Source organism: Eutrema salsugineum, unplaced genomic scaffold, assembly GCF_000478725.1.
Source record: "Eutrema salsugineum unplaced genomic scaffold, Eutsalg1_0 scaffold_7, whole genome shotgun sequence".
Lineage (NCBI taxonomy): Eukaryota > Viridiplantae > Streptophyta > Magnoliopsida > Brassicales > Brassicaceae > Eutrema > Eutrema salsugineum.
The window spans coordinates 2581735-2597608 of NW_006256486.1; the positions used below are offsets into that span (position 1 = coordinate 2581735).

General features: G+C 36.7%; 5 protein-coding genes and 1 pseudogene across 6 annotated transcripts; 2 read left to right on the plus strand and 4 right to left on the minus strand.

The window, feature by feature from the left end:
- Positions 1–4719: 4719 nt before the first annotated feature.
- LOC18010878 (protein PYRICULARIA ORYZAE RESISTANCE 21) lies at positions 4720–5712 on the minus strand. 2 transcript variants are annotated; one of them, XM_006393021.2, is made up of 3 exons: positions 5609–5712; positions 5401–5482; positions 4720–5280 (listed from the first exon to the last, which is right to left on the minus strand). In XM_006393021.2, the coding sequence occupies exons 1-3, from the start codon at positions 5618–5620 to the stop codon at positions 4883–4885; spliced, it is 492 nt and encodes a 163-aa protein (XP_006393083.1). In that variant the 5' UTR covers positions 5621–5712; the 3' UTR covers positions 4720–4882. The 2 variants fall into 2 exon arrangements, with proteins under 2 accessions (XP_006393083.1, XP_024006309.1); XM_024150541.1 differs by lacking the exon at positions 5609–5712 and having other exon boundaries at positions 4883–5280; positions 5401–5494.
- A 1702-nt stretch (positions 5713–7414) lies between these two features.
- LOC18010870 lies at positions 7415–8571 on the plus strand. Its single transcript, XM_006393023.2, has one exon. It carries the CDS (start codon positions 7622–7624, stop codon positions 8498–8500), a length of 879 nt encoding a protein of 292 aa, XP_006393085.1. The 5' UTR covers positions 7415–7621; the 3' UTR covers positions 8501–8571.
- Positions 8572–8673: 102 nt separating this feature from the next.
- LOC18010879 (transcription factor bHLH115) lies at positions 8674–10452 on the minus strand. Its single transcript, XM_006393022.2, has 5 exons — positions 10191–10452; positions 9714–9776; positions 9512–9589; positions 9264–9426; positions 8674–9193 (listed from the first exon to the last, which is right to left on the minus strand). Exons 1-5 carry the CDS (start codon positions 10310–10312, stop codon positions 8930–8932), a joined length of 690 nt encoding a protein of 229 aa, XP_006393084.1. The 5' UTR covers positions 10313–10452; the 3' UTR covers positions 8674–8929.
- Positions 10453–10955: 503 nt separating this feature from the next.
- On the minus strand, positions 10956–11726 carry LOC18010871 (probable histone H2A.1). Its single transcript, XM_006393024.2, has 2 exons — positions 11478–11726; positions 10956–11381 (listed from the first exon to the last, which is right to left on the minus strand). Exons 1-2 carry the CDS (start codon positions 11664–11666, stop codon positions 11166–11168), a joined length of 405 nt encoding a protein of 134 aa, XP_006393086.1. The 5' UTR covers positions 11667–11726; the 3' UTR covers positions 10956–11165.
- A 754-nt stretch (positions 11727–12480) lies between these two features.
- LOC112082835 lies at positions 12481–14069 on the plus strand (annotated as a pseudogene).
- A 381-nt stretch (positions 14070–14450) lies between these two features.
- LOC18010873 (putative F-box protein At1g47730) lies at positions 14451–15611 on the minus strand. Its single transcript, XM_006393025.2, has one exon. The coding sequence runs from the start codon at positions 15609–15611 to the stop codon at positions 14451–14453; it is 1161 nt and encodes a 386-aa protein (XP_006393087.2).
- Positions 15612–15874: the final 263 nt, after the last annotated feature.

Consider the following 15874-nt stretch of genomic DNA (forward strand, 5'->3'; position numbering starts at 1 on the left):
TTAAACTAAATTATTTGGATACTAATATGTTTTTATCTACTCTCTTCTATTTTGTTTTCACGATCATGTCTTCAAACATTAAAATGCAAGGAAATCTAACAAACAAATATACACAACAATAGAGAATAAAAAATAAATGAATTCAAACTATTATTACATTTTCAAACAGCCAAATGAAAAATTATATCAGTCCATGTAAGAGACGAAAACGTTCACTAGTTAAGTTCACTAGTCATAACTCATAAGTATAATAGAAAACGAGATAGCTGTGCTTACCTTGGTAGGAAAAAGGTAGCCTTTTTTTTTTGTTCAACTCTATCATCTTCAATTCCTCCAGAAAAATGTTTCAGAGATGATTACAGAAAAAAAAAAAAAGATAAGATCTTTTACAGAAGAAGAACTGAAAATTAAACTGTCTCAGAGAGAATTAGCTACTAAAATAGCTTGTCTACATCTTGCTCTAGCTTGTTCAATCCTGTCACTCAAAGTTTCTTCTTTCACTGAAGCTTTAACCATAGCCAGATTCATCTCCATCAATTTCAAAACCCTGAAAAGCTCACCATTCTCTCTTCAACTTTCCCTTCGTCTCTCAAAACCTCATCTTCTCTCTTGCTCTCTTTGCAACTCTCTCCCCAGTTTATTTAGCCAGAAGGATTGGAGATAGATGAGGCCCTCCTTGTAATGTCTCTGTTTACATTTTTAGATAAGGATGCACTGTCGTTCAAACTCACACCCAGTGTACTTCGTGTACTGTTTCTTTACAGCTTCATCATCAGACCGAGAATTCCATACCAATCAGCTTCTTCTTCTTTATTGATCTTGTATGATGCAGAGATGTAAACGTTGATCATCATTGACATTTGTTTCAAACCATCAAACCATCAACGTTTTGGGTAGGATTATTGGCAACCGGCAGGCAAATGAGGTAATATAGTTTTGTCAAGCTTACTCAATAGTAACTTGTTTCCTCGCAGATTTATAGCTCTGTTAAATTGTTATAAAACTCGGAATCCACCTTGTCTTATTGATCTCACGATGATCAAAAGTTATCAAGCTTTGCAGAAGATGGATGATGATAGAGATGGAATGTGGTGTTTGATTGACTCTCTCAATCAAATGAGTTGATTGACTCTCTCAATCTTTGTTCGAATAAGTAATTTGAATCACTTAAATAACTAGATCCAAGGTTTCTAATGAACAAAGTGAATCACACATAATATTCAAGAGAAGAGAAAGAACAATTCTTCTAAGTCACTCTTTAAAAGAAAACAAAAAGTTCTTATATTAATTTGATTGAGAGGTGATTTTTACAAATGATCTATAGAGCTTTATATAGAACTCTTACAACATTCTAAAGCCTACAAACAAGAAAAGAAATCATAAAATTAAAAGAATATAGCGATTGGGGCTATTATGACGAGAATCGGCCAAAACAAAGGAAGTGATGTCGCCTTTGTATCTGGACGGTTTGAAGGGATATGTGAGCTTCTCTGGAATATTCTGGTCGCATAGAAATCTCTTGAAACACAGCATCTTAGGGAAAGGAGCCATTAGAGAGTAAATGATCTTAATGTGAACACATCTAAATAAGGAAAATGCACCTGATCCTATGGTTGCTGGTGTATGGGAAAAGTTTGTTGACTCCTCTAGACATGTAAGAGTCTCTCCTGGTCGCCAAAATCTGGTTTGTAGAGGATTAAACCGATTGGTCTTCATATTTTCTAAAAACGACTCCAGTTGGTTTAATTCGAGGTACAATTGGATTCACCTGTTCCAATGCATCTTGGTTCACCTTGGAATGTTGTATACAGCTTCTAGAAGTAGCACAAAGTCTCCTGGCACTAATGATATGTTTGGGGTCTCCCAAATCCAGAAAGTTCTAAATAAGGCAATCCACGTTAGAAAGTGAATAACTTCCCAACAAAAACCACTTTTTGGTACAAATCCAATTCACTGTAACTCTCTGATGGGTCAAGATTTTAGACCAATTTGGTTTACAGCTTATTTCCTTTTTGGTTGATCGAAAACCTCCATCTAAGACATGTATGTCCAAATCAGATAAATTGGGAATCACCCAATTTGTACATTGAATAACTCCTTTGTTTGAACTCTGATTGGACTAATTCCACTGCACTGTGAATCCTTGATGAGTCAAGAACATGGATTGTGTCTGGTCTGAGCTTAGACCTTTGTGGTTGGGCTTGAACTCCACGAAAAAGCCCATATGTCTTCTTGAGTGAATTCTGGTCCAAAATCTAGCCGGATGTAGTGATTCTGGTTATCTCCAATGCTGGTTTGAGAAAAAGGTGAGATGTCTCTACAAAATACTCTTTGAGGGTGATTGGTCCAAGTTTTCATCTCTGCTTCTGTTGGACTCGCCTTTGAGCTCCATTTCCCTTCTGATTCAGGTTTGGTTTGGTATCTTTGATCTGATTTGGTTTGATAACGGCTAACGACCACATCAAATTGTGTAGATGAGAAGCTAGAAGAGAATTTTGCAGTATCTATCTACACGACATTTCTTTTAGTTTAAAGGTAAAACTGGGTTTGGAGTTGTACCTATTAATAATTATCACTTTAGGATTTAAAATCGACTAATGAAAAGAGAGAACTGACTCTTTAGTGTAAGAAATCTTTTGTTAGTAATTTATCTGTTTAATAAGATGCTTTTCTATCAAATTCTTAAATAAAGGAGTGCTCTAAAAATGTACAATTACAATCGTTAGAATCCAATCATTTACATTGGCAATCAAAGTTTTTATTCTCTATTGTAGTTTAGCAAGATTTTAACAAGTCCAAAATGCTGATTAGAGGATGTGAAATCAAATCATGTTAGTATATTTTCTTGTGCTCATTTTCTCACAAGAACATATTTACTAATTCAAAATGTGTAAAACCATTGTTGAACCATTTTAGCTTGTTTTGTGAAAGAAATTTCTCCACCGTCACAATCGGCTCCACCGTCACAATCGGCTCTGCTGTTATTTGTACCGGCCAGCGGCTGCCAGTTTTCTTCCCGACGACATCTCTCTCTCCGCGTTCCCACCGAAACATTCCTACTACCACTAGCTTTCGTCTCTGCCTCCGCCTCCAAGCCATTCGCTATTTCTGCGCATTGGTAATTTATTTTTTATATTTTTTTATTAATTTGAATTAGTTATTTATATATCAGATCAGAAAAAGTGACGATCAACCACACTTAATAAGAAACAACCTTGTTGGGAGAATTCAACAATTCTATCAAAGATATTTACATGAAGGATGCTTTAAGGATGTTCCATCAACAATCTAAGGATGTTCCATCAACAATTCAACAATTCCATCAACAATTCAACAATTCCATCAACCATTATTGGTTTGAGGATGTTTATGCTACTGCTGTTTGATGAATGATTCATTTTTGCAAGGAATATTATTTTGTTCTTTATATAAAACTTTATTTTGGTTTATTCTTTATATCTAAACTTCGTAGTGTTTTATTTCCATCATACGATGAATAATTTGTTTTGTATTATTTCTTGAAAGTGGATCTAAGGAAGAGGTTTAAGAAGAAAGACAATGGACAATAGTTTTTGAACAAATTTGAGAAGATTTATTATAAAAACAGTCAGATACATTTCCATCTTCACTTACAAAATCCAGAAACGAAATTAGTGTGGTAAAAAAAAAATCAGGTCCTAAATATGATTAAATAGAAAGTAATTAGGAAAATATTTAAAATTTTTGGATACTTTTAGGGTCCATATTTGTAATTTCAAAGTAAATGGAGACTATTGAATATGGACTCCAAATTCAAACCCTTGAATTCCAATGTTATGCAATTTTATCAAGCTCTTCACCAATTCGAGGGAAAGTTCTTACTAAAACCATGGGAGAAGTCGCCGCCGTTGATCCGGCGTAAGTCCCGTCGCTATGCCAGATACCAAATCTGGATTTACACATTTTGCCATAAGTTTCTATCACTAACTAACAAGTAGTGCTAACAAAGTATATTTAAAATACTCTGTATCGTTCCAAACTAACAACGTTTAGCATTTGAAATCAATTTCAACAATTATTACTTGCAACATAGCGACGTCAATGCTTATTTCTGTTTGTGTTGAAGCTGAAGCCGGTTTTGTGTCTCAAGTTTTAATGTTCGGTTCATTGGGAAACTGAAGATGGTTGGTTCGGTTTGTTGGAAGACCTGAGACAGAGTTTTAATCAAAACAGTGTGCTTTGGCTACATCCTAAAGACCAAAGACTCTGTGCGACTTGGAGGGTTTCTTCTGCAAATCTATATAAGGATCAAACCCTTGTATTTTCTTGTTGTTGTCGCATTTTACTCTGTTCTGCTTCTTGTTAAAAGCTGTTGTGGCTTTGAAATAGCAATGTAAACTTTCTCTCTGGTCATATATTGCATGGACTGATCCGGCCCCAGATGTAAACTTCATCATACCGATGAGTTGAATTGGATTAACAAACCGTGTGTTCTTATTTTTCTTTTTTTTCTCTTTGTTTCCGTACAACACACTTAACTGGTAAACAAACGAGAGAAGCGAGTGTAGAGAGAATGTTAAACGAAGCTTAAGATGACTTAAGGTGGTTAAATCCACAACAGTTTGTCACAGAAACTATAATATAAGACGAAAATCCCCTATTACATTCCTAGATAACAAGAACGAGCAAATCAAATGTTAAATATCATATTCATAGGTTATAACAGAAATTAAACGAGATATATACAAGAAGACAAATCCCTATATTGTGTGTACATATATTAAAGATGCCTCGAAAGAGAAATATGTATTGCTAAAAGACGAAGAAAATTAATAACTACTTCGTGTATTTATTCTGTTGGTATATACTATAACTATATAGTCTATAGGACGAGTTCAGTGTTTCACATGATGGAGCAGCTTTGTTGGTTCGCGACTTCGTGGCAGCATTGTCGCCCACCTCCCCAGCTATCGTAAATGGGCCTTCCGTAACACTCGAACTGTTGGGCCTCATAGTACGGCCCACAGTGGTACGGCTGCCACATCGGCACCGGTTGAGAAGTCGGAACCAGGAGGACAGGAGCCGGAGCTGGAGCTGGAGCTGGAATCTTCTCGGGCTCTTTGGGCTTCTGTAAAGGTTGGGCCTGGACTTGAGGTGGTTTGGGTGGTTCTAGAATCACGATGGACTTGATAGAGCCGTCTGCTTTGTAGCAAAGTTTGTTCATGAGCTTCTCAGGATTGTAACAAACCACCTTGATGATGACTGTGTTAGACTTCTCATCGAATAATTCGTCTGTGATTTCTTTTTAATTTTTTGGGAAAACAAAAATCGTATCCAATCATCACGTTTTAGAATTTTTTTCAACCTCAATAAATCAAACGAGCAGAAAATTAAATTGAAGAGGGAAAGTGAGAAACTCACGAGGAAATTTGTGGAGAGCTTTCTTGACCTTTTTGTAGCATTTGGGACAGTCAAGATCTACCTTCAACTTCATCATCAGTACCTTTTTAAGCATCATATAATTTGATCATTCTAACCTTAATTAGTTACTATTAACAGTAACTGCATAAAAAAAAGAACTGATATGATGAAAATCAGATCCGGAAAAGAACATTAGAGAGTAAAGTACCTTCTGAGCCATAGCTTGATATTCTCGAGTCACAAAACAAGTACAAGAACAAAGGTTTTATGTGTATTTCTTGAATGAGTTTTATGCGTGTTTCTTGAATGTATATCTTGAATGAGTTATAATCACTATATATAGAAAGGAATATTAAGAGAGTCTTAAAAGGACAAAGAAAAAAGGAAGATAAAGTTCATTTCTTTCTTTCTGTTGTATCAAAATATCTAATTTTAATGACTATTGTTATATCTCATTTATTTTCGAAGTTTCTGAAAGTAGATATTGTGTCGTCGTTTAGGGAAAGAAGCCGACATACACAAACACAACTGATAATTACCAAGATGGGTTCTCACATGTTTTAGAGTATGACCACACGGTTCAAGTATTTGCAGTGGTCCAATTTATATAATAATATATCAATATATTCTATGGTGCGAAAAAAACATGCCGACATCGATGAAATGGTTGTACAAAGGCTGTTTGAATTTGATGTTTCCATTAACACTCTACACACAACAACAACAACAACAAAAATGAAAATAATAATACTAATGGAATCATGTATCAACACAAGAAAAAAAAGACGACAAATTGGTAGACGCCGATTTCTAACCTGAAAAATAAAAAAGAGAAAGTGAATCAACAGATTTAGATAATGAGATCGTCGTTGAATGTTTCTGGATTCTGAATGCCCTAATCCATCATTTAAACTCGTCTTTTCTAACTAGCTATTTCATTGGTTGTGATAGAGTTAACACCACTTGATCCGTGAATATATGAGGAGTTTCTAAAAGAATTTGGGAGTTTACTGAATTTGTTACTGATATAGAAATCTAAACAAAAGTTTATGTAATAAGATAACTGATTTAAAATTATTGTCAGAGCTTGTTTGATTTGATCTCTAAACAATTTTTTTTTTTTTAATATTATTAGTTGCAACATCACCCAATACGTTGAAATATGTATATTTCTTAGTGATTGCAATTATAAGCGGTTTCTTGTAAATATTCATCGTTTTAAAAACAAGTGGTTTTAACTGGAACTTACAACTCCTGGACGGAACTATGGAGTTATTAGGTTTAAAGGGCTTAAGAAGGGGTTTATGAGCTTTGCACCTAGAGTTGCATGGTTTTGATTTCGGATATGGAGCGTTTCGGTGCGACGTGGTCGTTATTGTAGTCTCAGTTAATAACGGATTATATGGATTTGGATAAAATGGTATCGAACATTAGCTAGTTTTTACTCGGAGCTTGTGAGGATTAAGACTCAACATTCTGATCTCTTATTAATCTAAACCAGCTTTCCTGACATAAAATGCTCAGAAACTCGTCGTTTGCTTCTATTAGTACTTATGTTGTCCATTTTGTAATTATCAGAATCACTAATACCAAAATTCTACAAATGGAGCAGAAAACATTCAAGAAAAGATCTCACTATATGCACTTAAGTACGTAAGTGAAGTATTTTTTCTTCTCCAAATGACATTTTGTGTTTTGGTTTTGTTTTTTATCTTCAAATCATAAATTATGTTTATGATGAATTGATGATCATTCCCACTATCCTAACTTTAAAGGAGGGGAGCTCTCAATTACTTTTGACATGTGAATATGTGATCCGATAGACTCCAACATGAACACCTCAACGTAATTTCAATTGTAATATAGCTCTTTCATGGAAGATACAAGATGTGGAATAGGATGAGTATTGAGAATCAGAGAGTTTATAAGGGTGATGTTAGAAGATGGAACATTGCAAAACGCTTACACTAGAATATGGTCTATACTGGAGGCAGAGAGAGTAATTTAAGAGTGATTCAAATTTTATTCAGGTTAGCCTCACCTCAAGACTGGCCATGACTTCAAAAAGACTTGCTTCTTGAGATCATCAAGACGCAGCGTACAGGTTAAACCGTTAAAAGGAAAAAAAAAAAAAAGACTTAACATATATATATAATAGAGAAAAATTAGAGTGCGAGAAAATCAAGAAAAAATAATTTGTTGGAGGCGAGACAACACAACAATGAGTTTCTCGGTGGTCTTATTCCACAATCCTCACTCTGCAACACCAACATTACCCACTACCATCTGCACAATCTCATCATCTTCTTCATCTTTCAGACCAAGAAAAACTCCTTCTTCTTCAACTAATCGCATCTTCCCCATTAATCAACCTAAACCATTAATCAAAAAGCTTCAAATCGAAACCCTAGCCGCCAGAGACACAATCATAGATTTCGGCAAACACAAGGGCAAAATGCTCGGTTCTTTGCCTTCTTCTTACCTCAAATGGGTCTCTAAGAATCTTCGCGCAGGAGATTCTGAGTTCTGGGCAAAGCTTGCGGACGAAGTGCTCGAGGACGATGTTTATAAAGATAGGACTGAGTGGGAATTTGCAGAGAAAATCCTCCGTGGAAGTGATGAGAGCATGAAGGCTTTGACCTCTGTGAGGAAGAACGGAGAAGAGGCAAACTCTGTCTCGATGTTGTTGGAGATTAGTGAGAGATTTGGTTGGGATAATGAAGATAAGATTGGTTGGAGCAAAATCAATTTCGAGCTTTTGGGGACAAGCAAAGGTGGTCGGATTCCTAGGTTAAGGCAGAGTAGAGAAGAAGACGAAGAGAGACGCGAGATGGTAAGAAGAAGAGAGATTAACAAGAAGGAGAAAGAGGAAGATGGTAATGGATGGAGGAGAAGAGAGAGGAGAGAGAGGCTGAGGCAGAGTTTGGGGAGAGAAAAAGAAGCCGGCGATGATGGCAAGACGGTGAATAGGAGTGACCAGAAGGGTATTTTGGGGAAATTAGAAAATATAGAGAAGCAACTTGAGCCAAAGATTTATAGTCCTTTTCCAGGTCGTGAGAGTCTGTTGAAGAAAGTGATGAACAAGAGAGGCATTCAATGACAATTTCTAAATCTGTTAATCTCGTTACATTTCACAGATTCATTAAAAGCAAAGAAAGGAATCTCCTTTGTGAGTTTGTGTAATTTAAAAAAAAATACAAACTTTAACTTATTCATAATCAAAATCAATCAATTGATTACCATAAACTTCCTACACATTTACATATTCTTAGCATCAAGAATCAGAATCCACAATCTGCCAAAACAATGGTTTCCAAAGTTTCCAACTTTTTGCACAATGAGACTTGATTATAAAAACCAAGACTTTAAGTGCATGCTTATTTCCATTTACATACAAATAGCCGCATGATAATCATAGTTTCAAGTTGCATAAGATTTGTGTTTCCAATCACAAGAATTTTGAGAATCACTACATCAGAAAAAGCAGAGTAAGAAGAAACGTGAACCGTCAAATAGTAGAGAGGCAGCTTTAAGCCACCGGAGGACGAAGGACATGGTCCTGTGAGGTATCAACTGCAGCAGGAGGCATAAATTGCCACATTGCAAAGCCAGGGTAAGTTGTGAAAGGGACAAGCTTGCTTCCAGGGGCTTGACCTTGAGACATTGTTGGCGGATTCGGTAAGAAAAGTGGCTGAGGCTGAGGCTGTGTCTTAATCGCTTTCAGTTGCTGCTCGATTCTCTCCTTCTCAATCTTCAGCTTCTGTTTCTCATCACGCAGCTCGTTCTTCTCATCCTACATGTTGGCATATATCATCAGATCTCGCAAGGCATTAAGTAACAGTGCCGAGTCTGAAGATTTTTACCTTCAGCTCCTTAATTTTCTCCTGCAGGCTTGAATTCAGGTCCTTCAATTTCTGTGCTTCGTCTCTTACTTGATTCACCATGCGAATTGCATCATTGATTATAGCAACCTTGTCTGTTTTTGGAAGTCTCCCAGGTTCCAATATGGAACTCAATTCCGTAAACCTGTTGTTAATGCACGACAATAAAAGATTAAAGAACTCTAATGAGTAAAGATTGATGAGAACACAAAGAGAAAGCAAGAACATACTTCTCATTTAGCTTATCACGTCTTTGTTTCTCCCTGCAGGCTTTCGAGCTAGAGCCACCACAAGTTTCAGATTTGATCCTGCAGTAATGAGAACATTGGCAACCAAAAAAGAAACTCTACAGATTCAAAAACAATTCTTATATAGAATAGCAAGAACAACAACTAATGGTTAAAGATGGTTCCACCAAATATCGTTTGATACCTCTTCCTTGAGCCTGGTTCTTTGATCACATCTGAATCACAAAGGAAGCCATCAACTTCAACACTGTAAAAACAGATCACATCAACATAAGAAGTAGAAAAAATTAAAGGAAGGATCAATATCGTAGATAGAAGATGGCATCACACTGTGCACACTTGCAACTAAATCTCTTACTATCCCAATCTAGATTCGTCTACTTCTTAAGGAAACAGAGAAATAAATGCAAGAAAAAAAAAACAGAGATCAAAGCTTCATTTATGCAAAGATACAAAGATACAGACATCAATTTCTATCATAAAAAAAACCTGACTGATCAACATGATCAAGCTACTACATGAGAACTTTCTCCAGATACTACTAGCCCTAAAACATCCAAAGCCCAGAAACAAAAGCAACCGAAGGTGAAGAAACAAAACCGAATCGAAAAGCCCTGAATCTGACAAACCCAATCCGACATGATTCAAAAGATATGTATACCTGACACTAGCTGAGCCATCGATTTGGTCAATCGGCCAAGGGAAAGTGGGATTCTGATCAGAGAAAGCACCATCAATCAAAGGGTAATCACTGAGCCAGTTCGTGTTCTCCGGAGAGACCATTTTCCTAATTGATCAGCAACCAATTTAACCCACAAAACGCGGCGGCTGATAAAATCTGAAAAAAGGCAACGGAGAGAGAGAGAGACTGTGTGGAAAAAGGGAAGAAAAAGAAGAGATATGGTGGTGGTAGAGAGACTCTTCCTCTCTTTCTCAATCGGTTTCTTTTATATATATTTGTTTCATCTCTCTTTTTCATGGATGTCGTACACTATTGGCCCACCAATCATTGTCAATCCTTCCAAATCCTTATAATATATATGTCATAGTTGCTCAATTATACACATCTTTGTGATGTCATACACATCGGCTTCTCAGTTTTTAAATCGAAAAATCCTATCTTTACGCAAATCTTCGTCATTCAAACAAAACCATTTTTAAAAGAACCCAGATCTACTCATGCGAACAACTCTGGGTTAAATTAACACGAAGCCCTATAAAATATTTTGAAGAAGAAAAAGACTTTTAATTGCATTAAAGAGAGGTTTAAAAAACCCAGATCTACTTGGGTTAAAAGGATGCGAATCTACAATTCTGGGTTAACATAACTCGAAACCCTAGAAATCTTTTAAAGAATGAAACAACTTTTAATTGCATTAAAGAAAGGTTTAAAAACCCAGATATACTGGGATTAAAAGGATGAGAATTTAGCAATTCTGGGTTAACATTACTTCGCAAAGACTACAATTGAAGAAGAAAGAATCGTCAGAATATTTATATTTCATCCGAAATTGAAGCATATGAACATTCAATTAAACAGATTCTTCACAATACATGACGAAGAAACAAAACCTAATCTAAATCTAAACAAAAGCCCACAAAAAAAAGAACAACATTGAATTGAAATTGGTTTGATTTAATCGTCATCACCAGATGGCTTCGATGAAGCACCAGACTTCTTAGGGGGAAGAAGATTACTGTGGATGTTCGGCATCACACCTCCACTAGCAATAGTCACATCGCCGAGCAATTTGCTAAGTTCCTCGTCGTTCCTCACCGCGAGTTGAATGTGCCTCGGAACAACCCTAGTCTTCTTGTTGTCTCTCGCCGCGTTTCCGGCCAATTCCAAAACCTAATTTCAATTTCCACACAAAAAAGGGGCTCAAAATTAGGGTTACAGAAGTTAACTACAAGATCGGAAAAACAAGGAGGATAGATGAATAATTACCTCGGCGGCGAGGTATTCGAGAACGGCGGCCAAGTAGACCGGAGCTCCGGCACCAACACGTTCGGCGTACTTGCCTTTCTTCAGAAAACGAGCGATACGACCCACCGGAAATTGAAGACCGGCTTTGCTACTCCTCGATGTGGCCTTCTTCGCAGCCCCAGATCCTAGAGTTTTACCACGACCCGCCATTGAAATCGGTTTCGAATTTCTCTGTGAAAGATGAGAGGGAAAACTAGTATTTGAGTTTGTTCTATGAACATGATTGTTCTCTTGATTCTTTATATATAGTGCTCTAGATTCGCCTGCAGTAAAGAGGCCAATAGGAAGAAAGTACGCGGATCTCTATTATTACCGTTAGATTAGTTTCTTATTGACGGTATGGATTCGACTTTAATGATCCGCATTAAGTAAAAAATACCGGCAATACCCTGACTTCTTACAGTTTGTTGACTTTTCTTTTTCGGCCCAAACTTTTACAATTGAGCCAAAGAGCCCCATGAACTAACCGTAGACAGATTTACCATTTTCGCGTCCTGAGAATCGAAAAAAGGTGAAGATTTGAAAGACCTCTCGCTACTCTGTAGCCTAGTTACAAAGTTCTGTAGTCAGACAGGATCGTAGTTCCTGATTTCAATCTAGTACTCGGATTTTGTTATGAAATGAGGACATCCCGAATCTCCTTCAATCTCTGATTTTCCTTCATCATCAAGATTCAAACTAAATCCAGAAGGTTTGTTCCCGCTTCACTCTCATCTTCTCAGTTCTCTAGACTTCAACTTTCTTTACCTCATGATATTTCATAATCCAAGTTCTTCTCTGTTTTTTGACAAAAAAAAGTTCTTCTTTGTTTTCAGTTCATTCGATTTTGGTTCTAATTGGGTTTTCCTAGTCACTTCGTATCAGTTATAAAAATAAAAAATAAAGCTTGTATCATTTCGAACTTAAAGTTTCAATTTTTATCTGAGTTCTTTGAATTTTTTTGTTTTGGCTGTCCCTCGATATTATGGATTATCTCAGACGTTCTTTGGTTTCTCATCAGGTGACTCTCAGTTTTTAGAGGATGATAACACCAAGATTTTGTGATGACATGTTAGATCAAAGATTGTCGCACGCGTTATAATGGTAATGCAGACCATCATCAACGCCGTAAGAGTTTTAGTTTCCCAGCCCGTTTATTGTGTGGTGATTGCTTTGAGCTAAATGAGCAACTCCTGTTAAGTATAGTGTACAACTATGAATATGATATTTTCAGATGCATAATACGAACACGCGAGCTTTTATATTCTACATACAAACATCAGTTATCTGATTTTTTAGATTGAGCTGGACAAGATTCTTGAAGAGGATGCACCTTTCGATATCTGCAGTTGCCAGGCTTGGTATGCTTGTTTTCAGTCACTCTTTTTTTTTTCAAGATTCTCAATATTAGCTACCACATAAAACCAGAATCATCTAACCAGCTCGGCCAAAACTTAGTTGTATATGAATGAAGCTAGTATTATCTAAGTAGCTTCTGATGAATTGAGGTTCATGGTGAAGTTATTTTATATTAAAAATTTACTGAAATTCATCAATTTTTTAATTGTGTAGTTTGCTATGCATTACTCTTGGCGGAAGTTGCCCCTTTTCCTGCTTTTTGATGAAGATTCTTGTAATATGATTCAGAAGTTCAAAGCTAGCAGACCCTTTGGTATCAAGTATGTATATCATCTTGAGGTTCTAAAACTAAGATTCTATGCAGGAGTTCCCTTATCTTCTGCCTTATTCAACTGCTTAAGGTGACACAACATTTTGTAATGCAGGATGTTGTTGATTGTCTTTAGTGGATTGTCCCTTTTAAAATCCTTAGCAAAAGAGGCAACTTGTGCCTTTGTACAATCTAGTTTTATGAAAATAATGATCGAATTGTGATTTTAGACAAAAAAGTCTTGTAAATTGGAAACCATTGCTTACCTGAAGGAAAGCTCGACTATGTGTCTCGTTGCTTACTCCTATGAAACTTTGGCAGTATGATTTAGAGAGTTTATATTCGTGAAGAACTCTCATGAGTTTGTGCACGAGTACATGAAAGAGCTTGGTGCTTTAGGTGATGGTAATCAAGATCGAAGTAAGCCATGTTCAGTTCTAGTTCTGCATCTGTACCATCATCTCCAGTTTGTTGCTAGGAAAGATAAACACTAATAACCTTTTTTTTTTTCAGGCACACTATCAACGGATGAGTGGGAAGCCGCGTGTCTCTACCTCTCTTTTGTCTTGAGAAAGGTTTGTGTTCTCATCTCACCATTCTTCATTTTCTATTTGTGTCTTCACAAAATAATATTTCATTCATTATTCATTTGTTTTTTTTGGTTGGATTGGGCGATTTTAAAGAGAGAACAATCTGATGGGGCTGGAACAAGAGGTGCGCGAAGGAATAACAACAGGAGAGTGAACATAACGAAAGACGATCTTTTGTATATCAGCAACGAGGTCTAAGTCTTGAGTGTTCACAACAATCCCCCTTTTCATGAGCTCGTCTTGTTTTGTTTCACTAAGGAGTCTTGGAACATATATACTTCCTTTCTTGTAATGCAACTCTTTTGTTTTTTTAGTTTCCCAATTGTAATAGAAAATGTTATTCTAGGCTTCAGCCTAGCTCGTTCATTTTTTTCTACTTCACTCGTTCTTCTTCTTCTGTGTTCTTTTTCACTCGTTCTTCTTCTTGTTCAGCAGTTGTTTCTGTTTCCTCAGTGGACTCGATCAGTAACGATCATTATAAACACAAGCCAACAACATTTTTCATAGAAGAAGAACGAGTTTCCTTGTGCATTCATGTATAATAATACTTTCAATTCCAAAATCACAGAAAGAGCTTTGGTCAACGTTTGAAAGAATATAAAGAAAAACAACAACACCGCAAAGTTGCATAGATTTAAAGTTCTGAAAACGAGAAACAAACGAAAGCAAGAAAAAACAAACACAAAGAGAAAACAATTACAAAGACATGACAGTATCAATGTGATTGTTGAAAACTTGTAGCTCACCGAGAGGTCCATCTCCAAGTCCGTTGCGTCGTCTAAAACCATCATCGACAATGCCTCTATATTCGACTCTTCTGAACATCTTTCTCTTTGGATCAATGTATACAATATCCAAAGATTCAAGTATCTCTTTTCGCACATAAATCAACTCACCATCATCAGTGGCACCACTTAGTTTGAACTGGTTGCTTTGCCAAAACTGTCCCTGACCATCTTGTGAACGAGGTGTAAACTGATTAAGAGACCATTTGTGTTTCGTTGCATCCTCCAAAACCCACATCCAAATTTCATTCACAGTGTTAACATGACCAACACAAGCTAACTTCCCTAGATAAGATATCATCATCATGGGCATAGGGTCCCTAAACTTACCCCATGGTAATGTTATTACACCAAACTTTTCAAATCTCACATCGAAGCTCATTATAACCCTCTCAGAAGAACCAAGCTTGGCATGATAATACAAGACACCGTTGATGCATCGTCCGTAGAAATCAACAATGCTTTTACCAGTTGTAGGGAGATGATTATGGTTGGTCTCGACACTTCTCCATTGTTCATGATCTGATCCCAATGTTAAAGCCCTACACACGTCGATTCTTTTATCAAAAGGCATGCACACTACTTTGTGTTTACCTTGGATTGGATCGTACCCTAAAAACACTGTTATATGCTTCCCCTCCCACTTTTTTCCTGGTTTCGGTAAAGTTGAAAACTTTCTCATGCTAGGGTTCCAGACAATAGGGTTTCGTGTTTTTTGAAAGCAGATCAAACCCTGAACTGAATCTGTTTTCATGGTGAAGGGAAAATGATGTTCTGCTTTTGTCATTTGGTAACTAGCAATACGTGGAGATAGGGAATACGAATACGACTCGTTCCGATTCTGATTATTCTGTTGAGAAATCGAGAAAGAAAAGAGTTTGTCACCTTCTCTGAAGCAGACTAAAAGCCTTGGACGTTCACGTGCGGAACGATTCGTCTCGAACGATTCGTTTCGAACTCGCTTGGCAGATTTTGCAGGCAGCTTTGAGAGTATCTCTGAGGGATCGTGAGGAACAGACGGCGATGAAGGTTGTCTTCTAATTCTTCTTTTTTTCTGGATCTTTCTCGTCATCTCTTGGTTTTCCATCTTCCTTTGAAGCCCTAGTTAGTTACTTTCTCTCCACGTTTTGGTATTTTTTATGTCTCTCTGCTTTTGTGAGGCGCGTATTTATAAAACCCGACCATTAATGACCATCGAACGACTAAAACCCTGGCGCTATCTAAAAAAACTTTAAAACGTTGTCGTTTTGAATTTCGAGTACGGTTTGCAAGTAAAGTGAGATCACTTTATTTTCCATTTAGTTCATATATACCAAAGTGATCTGGATACCTATC

What these genes read in the sequence shown, in the direction of transcription:
- LOC18010878 (XM_006393021.2), bottom strand. An exon ending in AGCTCTCCACAAATTTCCTC is followed by an intron (nt 5,281 to 5,400) that starts GTGAGTTTCTCA and finishes AAAATTAAAAAG; the next exon opens with AAATCACAGACGAATTATTC.
- LOC18010870 (XM_006393023.2), top strand. Translation starts at nt 7,622, where the DNA reads ATGAGTTTCTCGGTGGTCTTATTCCACAATCCTCACTCTGCAACACCA.
- LOC18010879 (XM_006393022.2), bottom strand. Translation starts at nt 10,312, where the DNA reads ATGGTCTCTCCGGAGAACACGAACTGGCTCAGTGATTACCCTTTGATT. An exon ending in GAACCAGGCTCAAGGAAGAG is followed by an intron (nt 9,590 to 9,713) that starts GTATCAAACGAT and finishes TCATTACTGCAG; the next exon opens with GATCAAATCTGAAACTTGTG. An exon ending in CGTGATAAGCTAAATGAGAA is followed by an intron (nt 9,427 to 9,511) that starts GTATGTTCTTGC and finishes CATTAACAACAG; the next exon opens with GTTTACGGAATTGAGTTCCA.
- LOC18010871 (XM_006393024.2), bottom strand. Translation starts at nt 11,666, where the DNA reads ATGGCGGGTCGTGGTAAAACTCTAGGATCTGGGGCTGCGAAGAAGGCC. An exon ending in TCGAATACCTCGCCGCCGAG is followed by an intron (nt 11,382 to 11,477) that starts GTAATTATTCAT and finishes AATTGAAATTAG; the next exon opens with GTTTTGGAATTGGCCGGAAA.
- LOC18010873 (XM_006393025.2), bottom strand. Translation starts at nt 15,611, where the DNA reads ATGACGAGAAAGATCCAGAAAAAAAGAAGAATTAGAAGACAACCTTCA.